The sequence below is a fragment of the Oncorhynchus nerka genome, linkage group LG4, assembly GCF_034236695.1.
Source record: "Oncorhynchus nerka isolate Pitt River linkage group LG4, Oner_Uvic_2.0, whole genome shotgun sequence".
Taxonomy (NCBI): Eukaryota; Metazoa; Chordata; class Actinopteri; order Salmoniformes; family Salmonidae; genus Oncorhynchus; species Oncorhynchus nerka.
This window is the reverse complement of record NC_088399.1, coordinates 40,380,663-40,401,743: the sequence shown is the minus strand read 5'-3', so window position 1 is coordinate 40,401,743 and position 21,081 is coordinate 40,380,663. Positions and strand designations below refer to the sequence as shown.

At 43.8% G+C, this 21,081-nt stretch overlaps 1 protein-coding gene across 1 annotated transcript; it reads left to right on the top strand.

Annotated features, from left to right (window-relative positions):
- The first annotated feature begins 1,107 nt into the window (after positions 1 to 1,107).
- LOC115124335 (inositol polyphosphate 5-phosphatase K-like) lies at positions 1,108 to 20,688 on the top strand. Its single transcript, XM_029653753.2, has 13 exons — positions 1,108 to 1,810; positions 6,583 to 7,206; positions 9,208 to 9,315; positions 9,500 to 9,608; positions 9,740 to 9,856; positions 11,804 to 11,979; positions 16,031 to 16,142; positions 16,504 to 16,613; positions 17,444 to 17,654; positions 17,840 to 17,977; positions 18,102 to 18,167; positions 18,315 to 18,419; positions 18,581 to 20,688. Exons 2-13 carry the CDS (start codon positions 6,587 to 6,589, stop codon positions 19,049 to 19,051), a joined length of 2,343 nt encoding a protein of 780 aa, XP_029509613.1. The 5' UTR covers positions 1,108 to 1,810; positions 6,583 to 6,586; the 3' UTR covers positions 19,052 to 20,688.
- Positions 20,689 to 21,081: the final 393 nt, after the last annotated feature.

Here is a 21,081-nt window from a genome sequence, read left to right as displayed (position 1 = left end):
ACAAATTGCTCTTTGCAAAGAAGCTGTTTAAACTTCTTTTTTTTAAACAATTGTTATTGAAAACTATTACAGTAAGGTACTTCAATTATTTGATATTGAAGTAAAAACGACTGCATTGGATCTTTATAGGAAAATATCACTCTTGGTATTTGTTTCATTAGTCCAGTATTGATACAGTCCCACATTGTTTTGGTTATCAGCAATCAATATTCTAGATATAGAACTTTCAAAATACAGAAAGTGCTAAAAGCATCGTACTGTGATACTAATGAAACTAATACCTAAAGTTTGAGTGGAATGTTCCTTTAATCAGGCTCTTGCCTCCTCTGAGGCAATTCCTTGAGCACCTTAGAACCTAAATATTCAATATAGCCTAAGTATTTGTCATTTCACATTTAAAATGTATTACCTTTTATGTGTGGCATAAACACAACCAGTAACCATGTTTTAATCTGATTAGGCTACTTCAAAAGTCTCCTGTAGGTTACCTGCGCACTTTTGTCCAAAATATAATTCCAGCATCCAAACGTCATTTGATGAATGGAAATAGAAAATAGAAATCTGTTACAAAACACCAAAAAATATGAAGTCAAGAGATTGTCAAACCAAGCCTTTGATACTGGGTACAAGGGAGGGATGTAGTTTCTGTTTGTTGAAATTTACATAGTCTATTTGATTATGTTGGTGGTGAAAACGCAAACAATTATGTTGAAGTGCCCGAAGTCCGCATGCTTTGCTTATTGGTTGTGTGGTGCATTGTCACAAAAACCTGTTGGTGAACAATTTGTTGCATATATTTTATATAATTATAAAAGGTAGCATCAACATGTTGAAAATCTGTTTAATGACATAAGCCTACTCTGTTTTACGAGATATAAATCAGATCCATCCCAGTAGCCTACATTTTACGGTTTAAACGGGCAATCATAGTTCACATAACAGCAAAGTTATGTCATCTCTGCCAATCCTGTCATAATGATTTTACTTGAAATATGATTAACTGCGCTCAAGCATAGTGGTCACGTGGGGCACCAATTCCGGGCGCTCTTGCGCAGTGTCCTGTAATAACGATATCATTACACTAGTCTGCGCTTTAAGGTAGCCTAGCAACCTGCCTGACGTTGTGACATTTTAATTCTCTGTATGGTGGTGTAAGACTAACTCTCGGATTAATTACATAATTGACACGACAGATGCTCAATTCATTTGTGTAATCCTAGTCTCAATGTAAACTGAATTTGGGGGTTTGAGATTCATCTTGGGTTCCTTTATTACGGTCGCCAGCTCTGACTCTATTCTTAATCAGACGGTGTGTAAGTGATGTTGGTTCCTCTCTAGGAAAACAGTTGCACTGGTCAGATGGCAGGTAAGCAGGATCGAGGCGCAGGCAACTGTCCCGTAAATTGAACAGTCGGTATCACGCGCACAGAAGCTCCATCAGTAGTCTATCTCAAGGATGCTGTGTTTACTGGACATCAGGCACGAATCTACTGGTTTTCACGTTTTAGGACACTAAACTCGCGTACCGGGAACAGCGCCCGGTTTTTCACCTTTGACAGGTCGCGCTAGTGTCACTCACGGGCTGTCATTCGCCAGGGTATCGACTTGTCATTCCCCGGGGCGTAGTATATTTCAGATGAGTCTAGAAGAAAGCCGTTAACCGTAAAGTGCTGGTGTTTTGACGATTGAAAACCTGTAGATATGTCCCATATCATGGACTAATTCAATTGGATAAGTATTTCATCATGCCCTGCCTTGCGTCAGATTGAGACCGATTCACTGGCGAAGCATTTCACCTTGCAGATGAAAGGTAAATTATTTGTCACAGAGAGTGTGCGCAACCCCACAGCATGTCTGTATGTGATTATTATTGCATGTTGATTGATCATGCATTCTTGTTTTTAAATGTTCAGAGTGCCATAGCAAAGAGGTGCATGGCTGAGTAGACCTGTATCAAGTGATATTATAGATCATATGTAATCTCTGATATGTGACAGTTGAGTAGAAAATAATCTCTAGGTCAAGTGGTTTCCAACCTGTGGTCCATGGGGGTACTGCAGGTGGTCCGTGAATTGTTTTAAATTCTTTATTTTTAGAGAATATTTATTTTTAGATCATTTTTTCTTCCAAAAATAAATAACAGTTTAGGAAGTATAATGGTGTTATAAGGAATTTGACATTACTTTTCACAAACACATTTTTAACAATAATAATAGGCATTTAATTTGTTATATTCCCTGCAAATATGACCACAAATATATTTTATGTAAAAAAAACTAAATCCGCTGGTGCTGTGTGGACTAAGCTAGTAGGGCCTTGCAAGGACCAGCCGAGTTCGGTGTGGACGGCAATGGGTCCACCAGGCGGGCCTGTACACTGTAGCTGTGTGGGGTATCAGGAGGTGAGGCATGTCTGAACCAATCAGCAGCAGAGGTTGAGCTTGGGCTACCCGTGGCAAAGGCTGCTTATGGAGGTGGTCGTATTGCTTTTGGTGGGAGTGTTTGGAAAGACCTAGGTTGTCTGCGGTCATATCTGATACTTCTTGAAAGGATTGAGCAGGGGAAACACGTCAAAGGTAACTGAGGCACCTTGCAGTTGCACAACGTCTTGTCGAACTGTCCTGAGGGTGAAGGTCTCAGGCTTAGTATTGAGGTTAAGTTGTTGAACAGCCTGTGGCATTACTTTCGCTGATCGGTTGGGATAGGGCACGCTTAAACCTGGATGGAAGCCTGGTGCTGCTGGGACTGGATAAGGTATGCTTTGTCCCACAGTTAAGTAGGGTTCACCTGGAACAGGGTATGGTGTAAATCCTGGTGCAGGATATGGCGCTGCGGATGCTGGTCCGGTGTATGGAGCCATAGGTGTTGATCCTGGGTGCGGAACCACAGAAGCTGGAGCTGGGTGAGGAACCACAGGAGCTGTAGCAGGGTGCGTAACCACGGGAGCTGTAGCAGGGTGCGTAACCACGGGAGCTGTAGCAGGGTGCGTAACCACGGGAGCTGTAGCAGGGTGCGTAACCACGGGAGCTGGAGCAGGGTGCGTAACCACGGGAGCTAAGGCAGGGTGCGTAACCATGGGAGCAGGAGCAGGGTGCGTAACCATGGGAGCTGGAGAGTAACCATGGGAGCTGGAGCAGGGTGCAGACTCACAGGAGCTGGATGCGAAACCACAGGAGATGGAGAAAGGTGCAGAACCACAGGAGCTGCTGATGAGTGCCCCGGGTAGGCAGGGAAAGATGATATGAGTCTTCATAGGCTACGCCTCTTTCTCCTAGGTTGGCGTGTTGTGGTTGTGTGAGTGGGATAGACGCAAAGCTGTCACATGATTCATCAGACAGTGCTGGTGAGGGGCTCCTCTGCTCTGATTGAGTCATCTGGGTTCTGGCTGCATCAACACCTTCATCTCTTTCTTTAAGAAAGGATGTGACAAGCTTGGTTAGATCTAGCTCATTAGCTACCTTCTGTAGATGCCGCTGCCTGTTCAATTGTGTAGCTATTGCTTCTCCGGCCCGATGAGCTTCCTCCTGTCGACGCTGAGTTTCTTCCTGTTGTCGCTGAGCTTCTCTGGCTTCGGCTGCTACGCGTCGATGTTGTGATCTTGCTCTAGCTGGCATTGTAGGTCATTAAACTCCATGAGCTTCATTCTTTCCTCCAACATAGCTGCTTGGAAGTGGGATAGATCTGGGAAGCGGCTCACTGATAAGCTGGCACTTTATCTGGATCTGATAGCACCCGTCCGCTCGACTACTCCTTTGTCCTAATGATGGGGGTGCCTGAGTGGTGGGGAGATATTCAACAGCATAATCACCCAGGTGAGCTAGGGGATGTCTTTATTGGATGGGTCCGTATGTGTCGGATCCATATCTTCAGGTTGTTTACTCAATCCAACTCTAAGGACCATGAATTAGAGGATGATGCCTCTGGAATTTATTCAGTGATTGAGTAGGTGAAGTTATGGAGATTGTACTCCTATTAGAGAGATGGTGAGAGAGACAGTTCCTCAGTTTAGGATTCTTTAATGTTGATTGGAGAACCTCTTGGAACTACCCATCCCGGATCCGGGACAATTGTCATCAACTACACTAATTAGCATAGCGCAACGGTCCAAAAATATGACTAGAAAATATTCATATTCATGAAATCACAAGTGAAATATAGTGAAACACAGCTTAGCCTTTTGTTAATCACCCTGTCATCACAGATTTTGAAATGATGCTTTACAGCCAAAGCAAGACAAGCGTTTGTGTAAGTTTATCGATAGCCTAGCATAGCATTATGTCCAGCTAGCAGCAGGAAGCTTTGTCACAAATCAGAAAAGCAATCAAATTAACCATTTACCTTTGATGATCTTCGGATGTTTTCACTGACAAGACTCCCAGTTAGACAGCAAATGTTCCTTTTGTTCCATAAAGATTATTTTTATACCCAAAATACCTCCTTTTGTTGGTCACCTTGTGTTGAGAAATCCACCGGAAATAGTGGTCACAACAACGCTGAAAAAAAAATCCAAATTATGTCCATAATATCGACAGAAACATGGCAAACGTTTTTTATAATCAATCCTCAAGGTGTTTTTCAAATATCTATTCGATAATATATCAACCGGGACAATTGGCTTTTCAGTAGGAGCGAGAGGAAAAATGACTACCTCTGTCTTTTACGCAAGAATCACTCAGAGCCCTCAGCTGGCCACTTACTGAACGTAGTCGTTTACGCTCATTCTTCAAAATAAAGGCCTGAAACTACGTCTAAAGGCTGTAGACACCTTAGGGAAGCCACGGGAAAAGGAATCTGGTTGATATCCCTTTCAATGGGCAATAGGGATGCATAAAAAGACAGGGGTTTCAAAATAAGAGTCACTTCCTGATTGGATTTTCTCAGGATTTCGTCTGCAAATATAAAATAAATAATGTCCAAAACTGAGAGTTGTGTTCACAGCTGTAGGTGGCAAGCTCTGCTTGGTAATGAACTAAACACTCTGCCAGCTTGTGATAGCTGTGACATCATCACTGAGTTCTTAAAGGGACAGGCTTTCCTGCAGCTGCTGTAGGTCACTTGTAGTCCACCTATATGACTCCACCTCTTCTGAAACTAGGGGATAACGAGGGCTTCCGTGGCTTCCCTCTCATTGAAGCCACGGATGTTCAAGGCCGACCACGGTACTACAGGCATTGTCAGCAAACACTGTAGTGAATGGGAAAATGGCAATCTTTGCGGAAAAAAAGAAATCAAAGACAATCATGGCACGTAATTGCTTCTAATACACCAGATGTATGCTCTTCAACCGATTTATTTCAAAATTGCACACAAGATAAATGATAAGGATTATTGAATTTCTATTAGCAGCCTGCAGTACCCCAGCCACCTTCAACTTGAGTTACTCAATGAGAAAGGGTAGCACTGAGCTAGCCTGCAACGGCACTTCCTGGAGTACCTCAAACTGTGCATGTTATGTATCCATGAGATGCCATCTTAACCAACACCATTTGGCTTCAATGTGCTATTGAGTCTTCACATAGTAATGATTGGTGTCACGTGATCGATGGCTGTCCATTCAATGGCTGAATCAACATGTATATAGCCACTAACAACAACATTTGTGATGGCTTTTTTCTTTCCAATATATTGCTTTATTGACAATGACACACCTTCCATGACCACAACCACAATCTATTATGTTTAGGCTACCCTTGCACATTCAAGTGGTCACATGTACCCTTCCGTTTCCAGAGCCACCTCTGAATGTCTTGAATAAATCAGGGGAGGTATTTAATTTATGGAGGTTGGCGGACAAACAATATGTTTTGGTAAGTGAGCTGTTCTTGCTGCCACTGGCATCTTATAGGCTGATTCTCATAGAGTGAGGGCTACTATGTAGCCTACTTAATGTCATGTGACCCATTGTGTTCTTGTGCTATATCTACTGCTGCAGTGGCTTAGTGTTCTGTCTGAGACTCTCGCTGCCACACATAGTGTGTGTGTTAGAGTGTGTTTAGAGATATACATTGTTCTACCTGCATTTTCTTAGGGGCACGATAGATTAGTTTGAAGAGTAGAAAAGTCCACCCTTCCCCTCCATAACATACAGTAGTTGAAAGGGAAGATGCAAGGAGGGAAATGAGCAGGGAGTAATGGGATAGAAATGGGGTTGGACTAGGGGACTGAAATGTGTTGCTAAGCAACAGGAAAGTAGACATGGATTGGGGTAGAAAGTTGGTTCCCACCGAATGCCTATGGTTTAGTATGGTTATGATGTCAGCTGTGATGTCTGGGGACTGGGGGCAGGAGGTGGACAGGTACTCCGTGTGAGCCAGTTCCCCTACCCCCTTCTGGCTCCATGCCAATTCCCCCTCCCAGTCAGGCCACAGGGTTCGGTGTTAGATGGAGACAGTCTGTGACCAGAGGGGGATGAGGTCAACAAACACAGGTCTCTCATCTTCTCATTCTACATTTGCATCGGTTACACAACCAGCTCAGCAGACTGCACATTCCTCTCTCTTGTAATTGCTCTCCCATCTGTTCAATCTCTTTATCTAACAAACGCTCTCCCATCCCTTCCACGTGATTTGTGGTTACTAATCAGGTTGATGGATCAAATGCAGCAGAAACAAAGCAGTATAGATCCAGCAAGAGTCTCTAGACAACCTGGATTGAATGCTGTTCCAGGACCTGCTCTACCCCTACAGCCAACAGCCCGGGACACCTCTATGACCTGTCCCATAGTGGGATCTGGGAAACTCCCAGGAATGGGTCCATTTCAGGCCTCAGGTGTACGTGAGATGCTAGACCCGGTGAGGCCGGAGCATGTACAGCCTGGGTCCAGTGCTGCAGTTCCAGTCAACATCAGCCGTCCCAGACCTACTGCACTGAATTCCTCCAGAGGTCCAGAGGCTGATATGAAGGATAAGGCCTTTATTCCAAACCGCATTCCTGGACCACACAGCCCCATCTCCCTGTCCCAGTCCCCCACAGAGTCTTCCCAGTTGTCCCGCAGTCCTCAGAGTCCTCATAGCACTCAGCCTTACACCAGCCAGTCTTACCTCATCCCACAGCCTAACCTGCCTCAGCCTTGCCTCACCCCACCATCCAGCCTCAGCCCCAAACCAGGCTCCAGTCCACAACCCCAGGGGACCAGATCCCATGGGGGCGCTGTGAAGAACCAGCTACAGACTGACAAGACTGAAGGAGAAACAGATTACGGCTTCAGGTGAGACAGATCACGAATGATGACGCCAAGTACTATTTCAGTAGCATGCCCACCGTATATTACATTTGTTCTAAAGTTTTTGTTCTACTCCCTGACTAAATACAGTAACATGTTGTTGTCTCCATGGAGATTGTTCTCTCTTTCCGTCCTTGGCATGGCAAACGAGCTAGGCAGAACCCAGCCTCCGGTATAGAAGCCATTTGCAGGATGATGGGTTGATATGAGCCAGAATGTGTCATATGAATCAAATGCCATTCATCTCAGTAAGAACCATCTGAACTAGACAGAATGCATACAGGCTGCACATTTCCTTGACAGAGGTCCCAGACAGTTCTCTCTCTCTCTCCCCTTCTGTTCATTCACAACCACTTTTACTGATATTAGATTGGATTGTTCCTGTAGGTGCAGTTTATAGTCTCCATTTACCCTAGGGTCAAGGGATTGGCTATAATATGTTCACTGGTCACTTGACATTTTGAGTCAAGTAAGAGTACAGTATGGGTTCAACACTTAACATTGAGCTATACATTATTACACAATAATTACATTACTGCACAGTTATGATTGCAAATCTACACTACAAAAGTATGTAGACACCCCTTTCCAATTAGTGGATTCAGCTATTTCAGCCACACCCGTTGCTGACAGGTGTATACAATCGAACACACCGACATGTAATCTCCATAGACAAACACTGGCAGTAGAATGGCACATATTGAAGAGCTTAGTGACATTCAACGTGGCACCATCATAGGATGCCTCCTTTCCAACAACTCAGTTCGTCAGATCTCTGCCCTGCTAGAGCTGCCCCGGTCAACTGTAAGTGCTGTTATTGTGAAGTGGAAACGTCTAGGAGTAAGAACAGCTCAGCAGCGAAGTGGTAGGCCACACAAGCTCACAGAACAGGGCCGCTGAGTGCTGAAGTGCGTAGCGCGTAAAAAGCATCAGTCCTCGGTTGCAACACTCACTACCAAGTTCCAAAATGTCTCTGGAAGCAACGTCCGCACAAGAACTGTTCGTTAGGATTTCCATGGCCGAGCAGCCGCATACAAGCCTAAGATTACCATGCGCAATGCCAAGAGTTGGCTCTAGAGCAGTGGAACCACGTTCTCTTGAGTGAGGAATCACGCTTCACCATCTGGCAGTCTGACGGACAAATCTGTATTTGGAGGATGCCAGGAGAACGCAACTTTCTTCAATGCATAGTGCCAACTGTAAAGTTTGGTGGAGTACGAATAATGGTCTGGGGCAGTTTTTCATGGTTCGGGCTAGGCCTCTTAGTTCCAGTGAAGGGATATCTTAACGTTACAGCATGCAATTACATTCTGAATGATTCTGTGCTTGTAATTTAGCGGCAACAGTTTTGGGAAGGCCCTTTCCTGTTTCAACATGACAATGCCCCCGTGCACAAAGCGAGGTCCATACAAAAATGGTTTGTCGAGATCGGTGTGGAAGAACTTGACTGGCCTGCACAGAGCCCTGACCTCAGCCCCATCGAATACCTTTGGGATGAATTGGAATGCTGACTGCGAGCTAGGCCTAATCGCCCAAGCAAGTGGGGCGGCAGGGTAGCCTAGTGGTTAGAGCGTTGGACTAGTAACCGGAAGGTTGCAAGTTTCAAACCCCCGAGCTGACAAGGTACAAATCTGTCATTCTGCCCCTGAACAGGCAGTTAACCCACTGTTCCTAGGCCGTCATTGAAAATAAGAATTTGTTCTTAACTGACTTGCCTAGTTAAATAAAGGTAAAATAAAAAATAAATAAAAGTCCCCGCAGCAATGTTCTAACATCTAGTGGAAAGCCTTCCCAGAAGAGTGGAGGCTGTTATAGCAGCAAAGGGGGGAGCAACTCCATATTACTGCCCATGATTTTGGAATGAGATGTTCGACGAGCAGGTATCCACATAATTTTGGGCATGTAGTGTATGTAAATTTTAACTAATGTATGTAGTTTTACTGATAATGTAGGATGTGCATTACCCCCTGTGTCGTCCTCTGATAGGGTTCACATTGTCACATGGAATGTGGGCTCTGCTCTTCCTCCTGATGACATCACCTCTCTGTTTGGGCCGCATGCTGGCGATGGGAGCACAGACATGTTTATCATTGGGTGAGCTTCTGCTCCAATCAAAATGTTGCCAGCATTCAATGTCTCCTCCATCATACCTCTATCACTGTTCTGATCTCTCATCTACTACTGATGTCACCTCATCTAATCATCCAAACATTCTCCTTATTCCTCTTCTCCTCCCACTGAGTTATGAGTTGTTCTTCCTCTCTTCCTCCCCACTCAGGCTACAGGAAGTGAACTCTATGATTAACAAGCGGCTGAAGGATGCTCTCTTCACCGACCAGTGGAGTGAACTCTGCATGGACACACTGAGTCGATTTGGATATGTGCTGGTCAGTAAAGAGTTAACTCGCAATGTTGTGCCAGGCCAGTCCACTGTCTCAATCTCTGTGGATACAGTTACTCTCTATTTCTCTCTCTCCCTCTCTCTCTCTCCCTCTCACCTCCCCCTCTATCGCTATAGGTGACGTCCCAGCGTATGCAGGGGGTGCTGTTGCTGGTGTTCTCAAAATGTTGTCATCTTCCATTTCTGAGGGGTTTGCAGACAGAAAAAACACGTACAGGCCTCGGGGGCTACTGGGTGAGTGTCACCCTGGCAACCCCTGCTCTAAAATAGGAGCTTGTTGTTAAATGTAGAGTCCAAAAACCCTTGTTCACAAATACGTACAGTGTATACGGAAAATATTCAGACCCCTTGACTTTTTCCATATTTTGTTATGTTACAGCCTTATTCTAAAATGTATTAAATTGTTGTTGTTTTTCAATCTACACACAATAGCCCATAATAATAAACCAAAAATAGGTTTTTAGACATTTTGGCAAATTTATAAAAAATAACTTAAATATCACATTTATATAAGTATTCAAACCCTTTACTCAGAACTTTGTTGAAGCACCTTTGGCAGTGATTACAGCCTTGAGTCTTCTTGGATATGATGCTACAAGCTTCGCACACCTGTAGTTGAAGAGTTTCTCATATTCTTCTCTGCAGATCCTCTCAAGCTCTGTCAGGTTGGATGGGGAGTGTCACTGCACAGCTATTTTCAGGTCTTTCCAGAAAAGTTTGATCGGGTTCAAGTCTGTGCTCTGGCTGGGCCACTCGAGGACATTCAAAAACGTACCCCGACGCCACTCCTGCGTTGTCTTGACTGTGTGCTTAGGGTCGTTGTCCTGTTGGAAGGTGAACCTTTGCCTCAGTCTGAGGTCCTGAGCACTCTAAAGCAGGTTTTCTTCAAGGATCTCTCTGTACTTTGAGCTGTTCATCTTTCCCTCGATCGTGACTAGTCTCCAAGTCCCTGCCTCTGAAAAACACCCACACAGCATGATGCTGCCACCACCTTGCTTCACAGTAGGGATGGTGCCAGGTTTTCTCCAGACGTGACGCCTGGCATTCAGGCCAAAGAGTTAAATCTTGTTTCTCATGGTCTGGGAGTCCTTTAGGTGCCTTTTGGCAAACTCCAAGCGAGCTGTCATGTGCCTTTTACTCAGGAGTGGCTTCCGTCTAGCCACTGTACCATAAATAACTGATTGGTGGAGTCCTGCAGAGATGGTTGTCCTTCTGAAAGCTTCTCCCATCTCCACAGAGGAACTCTGGAGCTCTGTCAGAGTGACCATCGGGTTCTTGGTCACCACCCTGACCAAGGCCCTTCTCCCCCGATTGCTCAGTTTGGCCGGGCGAACAGCGAAGAGTCTTGGTGGTTCCAATCTTCTTCCATTAAGAATGATGGAGGCCACTGTGTTCTTGGGGACCTTCAATGCTGCAGACATTTTTTGGCACCCTTCCCTCGACACAATCCTGTCTCGGAGCTCTATGGACAATTCCTTCGACCTCATGGCTTGGTTTTTGCTCTGACATGCATTGTCAACTGTGGGACCTTATATAGACAGGTGTGTGCCTTTCCAAATCATGTCCAATCAATTGAATTTACCACAGGTGGACTCCAATCAAGTTGTAGAAACATCTCAAGGATGATCAATGGAAACATGATGCATCTGAGTCTCATAGCAAAGTGTATGTCAATACCGTATCTGTTTTTTATCTGTAATACATTTGCAAAACTTTCTAAAAAACTGTTTTTGATTTGTGATTATAGGGTATTGTGTGTAGATTGATGAGGACATAAATAAATGTAATCCATTTTAGAATAAGGCTGTAACGTAACAAAATATGGAAAAAGTTAAGAGGTCTGAATACTTTCTGAATGCACTGTAGCTTTTAAATTGCATCAAAATATGTTAATATGCCAGGGAGAGAGAAAAGAGGTGTGTGTGTGTGCATGCGTGTGCGTACGTGACCTTCCTGAGCGTGTTGATGTCAGCATCAGTTCTGGCTGCCGGAGCAGTCTCCTTCTCCCTGAGGTCAGTGCAGCAGGACTGTCTGGCTCTGTGATGCAGACGATACCAAAATGCCATCTGTCCTTTCATCCTTATCACAGTGGATGTTTGATTAAAGGCTGGTAGAGCATCCATCTTTTATCCATCAGTGTATGTTACATTTTCATACTCTCTCTCTATTCCCCTCCCCCAGGGTAATAAAGGGGGTGTAAGTGCGAGGATGACGATGTTCGGCCACCCGGTGTGTTTCCTGAACTGTCATCTGCCGGCTCACATGCGGAACCTGGAGCAGCGCATGGAGGACTTTGGAAGCATTCTGCAGCAACAGCAGTTTGAGGGCGGGACCGCCTCGGGTGTGCTGGACCACGAGTGGGTCATTTTGATTGGAGAGGGCTGATGTAAACAGTATGTCTAGGACCAGGAGTTTATCCCACCTGACCACCTATGGGAGTTTTTTTGGTGACCTTTTACTTGATAACCCAGCATTATAACACATTATGACACAGTCATAACCATGTAATAAAAGCTGACATAACTTGTCAGCATATATTTAGACCTGTCATAGCATATATTTAGACCTGTTGTGACATATATTGCATTTTTTATGGCAGGTTATGACACCTACATAAGACTGTCAAAACCCACAAAACCAAGCACAGTAGTTATTATATGGCTGGTTATGACACCTACATAAGAGTGTAAAACCCACATAACCTACCACACAAGGCAAAACATTCCATTACACCACATCCTACATGTCGACAGTATGTTTATGTTATATCATTATTATTTTTTGGACCATATTAAATTAGCATTGTATATGCGCACCCCGTTGATATCAGACATTCACCTACCCCAATGCACTGTTGCTGATGACTGGGATGAATACAGGAGTATATTTCAGGAGCAGGACAAGACATCCTCTTTTTGACTGATGACTGACATAAGAGCATTTACGTGACAGGCCTATCTCAATCAATCAAATGTATTTATACATGTTACGTCAGCAGATGTCACAAAGTGCTTATACAGAAACCCAGCCTAAAACCCCAAAAGGCAAGCAATGCAGATGTACAGTAGAAGCACGGTGACGAGGAAAAGCGCCCTAGAAAGGCAGGAATTGAGGAAGAAACCTAGAGAGGATATATGTGATAATGCTTCTTGACAGTGTCATAAATTGTATTTTCTTAGTCTAAGTAAGTGACACAGGGTGGTCATAATGTTTCATGAGTGTCATAAAGTGTATTTTCTACAAGTTATTTAAAATATGATGAAAAAACATTAATTACAACAACAAATGATTTAAGAAACAAACTTTCAAATAAAGGAAACGTCTTGGCAGGGAAAAAAATATTTTGAATAAATATGGGTTTGGACACTTATGTAGGTGTCATAACCAGCCATACAATAACGCAATATATGTGTAAAAATATGTCATGACAATGTTAGAACGATATTATGACAGATTATGACAAGTTATGACATGGTTATGCCCGTGTCATAACGTGCTATGAAACTGGGTTTCAAGTAAAGTTTCACACTTTAAAAAAAAAATCTAATAGTTTTTTAATGTGGTCAAGGTCAGGTGGTCAGGTCAGGTGGTTCGGTCATGTGTGGTCAGGAAATACTCCTGGTCATAATTATCAAATCAAATGAAATGTTATTTGTCACATGCCCCGAATACAACAGGTGTAGGTAGACCTTACAGTGAAATGCTTACTTACAAGCCCTTAACCAACAATGCAGTTTTAAGAAAATCCCTAAAAAATTAAGAGATAAGAATAACAAATCATTAAAGAGCAGCAGTAAATGACAATAGCGGGGCTATATACAGGGTGTACCGGTACAGAATCAATGTGTCAATGTGCGGGGGGTAATTGAGGTAATTGTGTACATGTAGGTAGAGTTATTAAAGTGGCTATGCATAGATAATAACAGAGTAGCAGCAGCGTGGGGTGGGGGCAATGCAAATAGTCTGGGTAGCCATTAGCTGTTCAGGAGTCCTATGGCTTGGGGTAGAAGCTGATTAGAAGCCTCTTGGACTTGGCGCTCTGGTACCGCTTGCCGTGCGGTAGCAGAGAGAACAGTCTATGACTAGGGTGGCTGGAGTCTTTGACAATTTTTAGGGCCTTCATTTGACACTGCCTGGTATAGAGGTCCTGGATGGCAGGAAGATTGGCAACGGTGATGTACTGGGCCGTACGCACTACCCTCAGTAGTACCTTGCAGTCGGAGGCCGAGCAGTTGCCATACCAGGCAGTGATGCAACCGGTCAGGATGCTCTCAATGGTGCAGCTGGAAAACCTTTTGAGGATCTGAGGACCCATGCCAAATCTTTTCAGTCTCCTGAGGGGGAAAAGGTTTTGTCGTGCCCTCTTCACGACTGTCTTGTTAATTTGTGGGAAAGGGCAGTGTGGCGTGCAATAGAGATTGTATCATCTGTGGATCTGTTGGATTAGGTATGCAAATTGGAGCGTGTCTAGGGTTTCTGGGATAATGGTGTTGATGTGAGCCATGACCAGCCTTTCAAAGCATTTCATAGCTACAGACATGAGTGCTACGGGTTGGTAGTCATTTAGGCAGGTTATACCTTAGTGTTCTTGGGCACAGGGACTATGGTGGTCTGCTTGAAACATGTTGGTATTACAGACTCAGACAGGGAGAGGTTGAAAATGTCAGTGAAGACACTTGCCAGTTGGTCAGTGCATGCTCGGAGTACATGTCCTGGTAATCCGTCTGGCCCAGTGGCCTGTGAATGTTGACCTGTTTAAAGGTCTTACTCACATCGGCTGCAGAGAGCTTGATTCATACAGTCGTCCGGAACAGCTGATGCTCTCATGCATGTTTCAGTGTTACTTGCCTCGATGTGATTATAGAAGTGATTTAGCTCGTCTGGTAGGCTTGTGTTCCTGGGCAGCTCTCGGCTGTGCTTCCCTTTGTAGTCTGTAATAGTTTGCAAGCCCTGCCACATCCGCCGGTGTTGTACGATTTTTCCTAAGTCCTGTATAGACACTTTGCCTGTTTGATGGTTCATCGGAGGGCATAGCGCGATTTCTTATAAGCTTCCGGGTTAGAGTCCCACTCCTTGAAAGCGGCAGCTCTAGCCTTGAGCTCAGTGTGAATGTCACCTGTAATCCATGGCTTCTGGTTGGGGTATGTACGTACGGTCACTGTGGGGACGACGTCCTCGATGCACTTATTGATAAAGCCAGTGACTGATGGGGTGTACTCCTCAATGCCATCGGAGGAATCCCGGGAACATATTCTAGTCTGTGCTAGCAAAACAGTCCTCTAGTTTAGCATCTGCTTCATCTGACCACTTTTTTATAGACCGAGTCACTGGTGCTTCCTGCATTCATTTTTGCTTGTAAGCAGGAATCAGGAGGATAGAGTTATGATCAGATTTGCCAAATGGAGGGCGAGGGGGAGCTTTGTACGTGTCTCTGTGTGTGGAGAAAAACTGGTCTAGAATTTTTTCCCCTCTGGTTGCACATTTAACATGCTGATAGAAATGAGGTAAAACTGATTTAAGTTTCCCTGCATTAAAGTCCCCGGCCACTAGGAGCGCCGCCTGAGCATTTTCCTGTTTGCTTATGGCGGAATACAGCTCATTGAGTGCGATTTTAGTGCCAGCCTCGGTCTGTGGTGTCATGTAGACAGCTATGAAAAATACAGATGAAAACGCTCTAGGTAGATAGTGTGGTCTACAGCTTATCATGATATACTCTACCTTAGGCGAGTAAAACCCTGATACTTCCTTATATATCATGCACCAGCTATTCTTTACAAATATGCACAGGCCACCGCCCCGTGTCTTACCAGAGGCTGCTGTTCTGTCCTGCCGAAAGAGTGTATAACCCGCCAGCTGTATGTTCTTAATGTCGTCATTCAGCCACGTCTGGGTGAAACATAAGACATTACCGTTTTTAATGTCCCGTTGGTAGGATATATGTGCTTTCAGTTCGTCCCATTTATTTTCCAGCGATTGAATGTTAGCTAGCATAATGGAAGGCAAGGGCAGATTAGCCACTCGTCGCCTGATCCTCACAAGGCATCCTGATCTCTTTCCGCGAAACCTACATTTCCTTTTCCAGCGAATCACAGGGATCTGGGCCTGGTCAGGTGTTCGTAGTATATCCTTCGCGTCCGACTCATTGAAGAATAACTCCTCGTCCAATTTGAGGTGAGTAATCCCAGTTCTGATGTCCAGAAGCTCTTTTATCGGTCACAAGAGACGGTAGCAGCAACATTATGTACAAAACAAGTTACGAACAATGCGGAAAAACTAACAAAATAGCATGGTTGCTTAAGAGCCTATAAGACGGCAGCCCTACCCTCCGACGACATCTTTGAGCCTGGTGTTCTGATGATCAGTTGTTGGCTCATAGAGTGGTGAAATGGTCCTGTGTTCTTCTCCCAGCGTGGTGTTCTGGTTTGGAGATCTTAACTTCCGCATAGAGGACTATGACATTCATGTGGTGAAGAGTGCCATTGACAGCAATAAACTACCTTTGCTGTGGGAGAGAGACCAGGTGAGAAATCTGTCAGTTATTTGACATTAAAAAAAAGAGTCCAAATGGAATTTTCTTTGAAAACAGAGTACCAAATTGAAGTCATGTTTATCTTTGAAAACAGTGTACCAAATTGAAGTCATGTTTATCTTTGAAAACAGTGTACCAAATGGAATATATGTTTATCTTTGAAAATAATGACTGTTGGTTAATTATCAGCAGAGATAGCTATAGCAACAACAAAAATGAACCTACACCCAATAATATTCAATCACAGTGGCTGCATCAAGTCAAGCAAACTATTTTGATGATTCAATTGTATTGTCTATGTCTCTCTTTCCCTTGCTCTCTTTCTCTTCATTCTCACATGTTTGTTTTGCAGCTCAACATAGCCAAAAACAGTGAGTCCATCTTAGACGGCTTCTTAGAAGGCCCTCTCAAATTCCCCCCCACATATAAGTTTGATGTGGGGACACACACATACGACACCAGGTATGTGATACTGTGTAGAGCAATAAATGGTGTGTGATTGATGTGACGCTCCCTTTTTAATGACTTGCTATGATATAGGGGGTAGTTTAGTGTTAGGACACAGTTAGGCAACGCACCACCAGGATACACGTCCACACTCCATCCCCAGGTGGCAGCACCAACCGGGTCAAGGGCTGTGCTCTGCCAGGAAGCCTGGAGAAGTTGACGGGTGTGAGCAATAAGGATGACGTGTGTGTGTGTGTGTGACCAGATGCCTCTCAGCCTGTCAGTGTTTGGTGTTGTTTTGTGTTAGTTAGCCTCTTTATTTTAGGCGTGCCTCTTTGTAGTTTTCTTTTTGGGGGGGGGGGGGGGGGGATCAGCTTTAATATTGCGGATAGATTCTTGCTTCCATCAATGTAATTGTCTGCATCATTTCCAATCCCCCATATATTTTTGGGGTAAATATATATCTATATACATACATATACCCATATACATATATATATACGTAAACATTCATACATTCTTTGTAGTTTTCTTTTGTTTTTATTTATTTTGGGTTACCACTTTGAACGTATACTAATCAGCTTGGCCGATCATGGGAGTCATGACTGAGGTGACCCTGAACCTAAGGTAAGGTTTCTGTATCCTGGGTACATGCATTCAACACCTGGTTACATACGCTTACTTCTCACATTTATGCACACATCAAATCAGGTTACAGACCTTGCCTTAGATATAATGAGTGCAGCAAAATCAGTTGTCAAGTTATTGGTTTCATATTAACACCTCTATTGACGGATTCACTGACCTCCAATTCCCACTTATCTCTCTCTTTGTTCCTCTCACAGCAGTAAGAAGCGAAAGCCAGCATGGACAGACCGTATCCTGTGGCGTCTGCGTTGTACGGGCTCCCCTGTTCCTAGCCACAATGCTGCGCTGCAGCATGGCCTGACCTCTTGGCTGGGTGGGGCAACCAAGGTGGTGCAACATTCCTACCGCAGTCACATGGGCTACACCTGCAGCGATCACAAGCCTGTCTCTGCTGTCTTCTCATTACATGTAAGTCCAACCTCCCTGTGACCCCTGGACTCTCACCCCAGCAGTCAGTGTTTGATGTTTATCCAGATATGGTGAAAAACCTTTACTTTTACATTATAGCCTTAGAAAGTCATCACATAAGAATCACCCTCTGAAATGATCTTTCTATCTCTGTTTATTTTTCACTCTCATGCTCTCTCCCTCAGTTCCCATTTAAAGTGGACCTTCCTCTTGTAACGTTAGAGTATGTGAAGGAGTGGACTAAGGTTTCTGACGCTACAGTCAGATTCACTGTGATGTCCAACGTCCAGCGCAGCTCATGGGACTGGGTTGCAATATACAAGGTAACTGTGACTTCAACTTCAAGGCAGTGCGATTTCATATTTTCTCTCACACAATATCTATAGTTTATTAGGGCTATGCATAATTGTTCCATGGTCAATTGAAGTCTGTGATTTGTCTACACAGGTTGGGTTCAAACATCACAAGGACTATGTAACATATGTGTGGGCCAAAGCAGATCATGGGTCACAGGTATGATACAAAGCCTGACTAACATACTCCCACAAACTCAACCTCAGACATCCATTGAGATGAGAAAACATTTATCCACACATCCACTGACTATGTTTCCATTTTCTCTATTTGTAGTTTTCTTCACTCTCTTCCCCTTTCTCTCAGGTGACATTTACAGAGGAGGATTTACCCAGGGATGCAGGGGAATACATTTTGGGTTTCTACAGTAATAACATGAACACTATTATCGGTGTGACATCGCCCTTTCAGGTCAGGACCCTTCCTGACGTTTTCCTTCCTGTGGTGTTCAATGAACAGAGAATAAAGCAGTTGCTGTCTGCCATTCAGTTCTGCTGGATATTTCTACTTTTCTCCTAATTTTGTTCCCTACCACACTTTTCTCTTACCCAAACTTCCTCCATCTCCTGTAGATCCATGTTCCTGTGCGCAGCCCGACAGCCACAACAGTATGCCGCTCAGACAGTTCTGACGTCAGCTCGGAGGATGACAGCACACTGGTCCTGCTGGCCCCTGCTAGCTCCCGCAGCCCAAGCCCTGGAAAAATAAAACACCACCATCGCCACCGCCGCAGCCACAGTCCTGCTCACTCCAACACCCCCATGCCCTCCCTGCAGAGCCTCAGCCTGCACCCTCGTCCCCTAGAGGGGCTCCCAAGCAGCCGCTCGCCCTGCTCTGCTGCTAAGAAGGAGCGCCTGGTGTCCACCCAGGACACCCTGCCATCGCCCATCAGCCCGCTCTCCCCCCGCAGCCCTGTGTCCCCTGGAGGTGGGGTCTCAGCCCCAGAGGCTCTAATCGCTGCCATCCTGGGGGAGCATAGACCAACTCAGGTCACCCCCACAGGGGGCAGGTCACCAGGCAAGACTGGAGAGACACGTTTATGAGGATCCCAACCAACACTATCTGTGGGGTCATGAATATGCAGAGACATTAAAGGTTGAATTCAATCCATATCGAAGAATTATTGTGGAAGATCCGCATTATAGCTCGAAATTTAAAGGCAATGTTCCCGCTTTCACGGAGACTGTGTTCACGGAAAACGCTGCATGTCGGCTCAATAGGAAATTACCCTTAAATTGGTTTCTGCGATACAGATTGAATCTAGCCCTAAAATAAGACTGTTGAAATGAGGGCCAGTAAACACCATATGATGATAGTATCTAGGGCTGATATGGTCCATTATTTCTATGCTGATCTGACCTCACACTGTCACTGCACTCATAAAAGCAGTGCATTGTACGAGTTGTAGTTTACAACATTCCACATGGTGGTCAACCAGTTGTCTCTATTTCTTAAAACCTGTTAAATGTAATGTCAAAATGTAGATTTCCGTCTAAATAGACATACCCAAAAGTAATTATTTATTATGAGAGGGCCATAAACAATACCAGCTAATGCTTAGCTGAGGATACAAGGAGGAGGATACAATAATACAAGCTGAGGATACAAGCTCAAGTACACAGTGCAAATATGAAACATCATATATATGTATGTGTGTATTTGTTTTCCTATTCAACAAAAGTGGGGAAATATGGATTTTAATTATTGAAATGCTTTCAAAATATAGTAACAATGAAATTATAAACGACTTACTCTAAGATTTCACCTTATAACTAAAATAAATATGATTATACAAAATTGGCATCATTTCAAATAACTGACGGCAGAGACTTTTCACCCAACATCCTCTGAGAGACGCAGAGACGCCATTCAAATTCCAGCAGACTCGTGACGCCAGCTTTAAGCACAAAGTGATTTCGTCCCTATGTGACCAAGAGAAAGTGACATTGTTTCAATTCTACGAAATAATTTTGTATTTTTTCATGTTGTGAGCTCTAAATCCACCTGAGAACATTACAGCGAGATGAGACTGCTTTATCTGCCATCGCTAGGCTCTCCGTTTCACATGCAATTTCACATACTGCATGTCAGCTGAGGGCGGAGACAACCAGAGCTTTCACGGAGTTCACAGCAATTTATGTTGTGCCGTTCACAGAGCGCTCTATACACAAAAATGTTGTTCGGAATCGGTCCAGAACTGCTCAAAGTCCCCTAAATATCAATTTACATCTAAGAGCAATCTACTTATCAGTGACTCCATCATGTAGGGAGCTAGTCCAAATAGCTAAAAGTTTAAGCGTTACCCCAAGTGCTATACAGACTCATATCAATACTGTATGTACACAAATGTAAAACCAAAGCAAGAGTAAATCTGCAATGTACATTATTGTTGTTCTATAGTAAATTGAAGGGATGTCTGTAAATATGCTCTACCTATCGGCCTGGATCACTTGGTGTGGTATTATATCTGTCTTTCTATACTCCCAAGCTCCAATTTCTATTAAAGTGGTTTGTTTCTGAATCTTCCCATCTTGTGTGTGTATATGTGTAGCACTGTACATGTTTGAGAAAAAAATATTGTCTTATTTTCAGAGTTAAGACTTCTAATGGTTTAGTGGTTTGTTTTGGTTGTTGAAATATTGGTTGTGTGAGGGTGTCTGAAGAAAATAAAATGAACAACATGAAAAAGAGACTTGATTTTGTATTATCATTATCACAGAACATTCAATTGGACAGCTCATAATTATTATGTGCAAAGAGTCCACAGGTTTTGTAACAATGATCTAGATATTTTCATATTGCACATGTGAGGTTCAACTCATTGTCATCATATCTTCAGCAAACTAGAAGGTTAATATATAACTGTAAATGCCATCTCCTGGTCAGCTTCTTCTTTTTCACACAGTCTGTCACACAATGTTCGGTGTAACCTACTTATGTTCCAAATTTTTCTGATGTTATTAGTATTTTTTATTTTGCGGGAGATCAACTTTAATGTTGCAGATAGATTATGGATTCCATCAACGTAATTGTCTGCATCATTTCCAATCCCACATATATTTTTTTGTAAATA

What these genes read in the sequence shown, in the direction of transcription:
- LOC115124335 (XM_029653753.2), top strand. Translation starts at nt 6,587, where the DNA reads ATGGATCAAATGCAGCAGAAACAAAGCAGTATAGATCCAGCAAGAGTC. An exon ending in ACTGGGTTGCAATATACAAG is followed by an intron (nt 17,978 to 18,101) that starts GTAACTGTGACT and finishes TTGTCTACACAG; the next exon opens with GTTGGGTTCAAACATCACAA. An exon ending in GTGTGACATCGCCCTTTCAG is followed by an intron (nt 18,420 to 18,580) that starts GTCAGGACCCTT and finishes CATCTCCTGTAG; the next exon opens with ATCCATGTTCCTGTGCGCAG.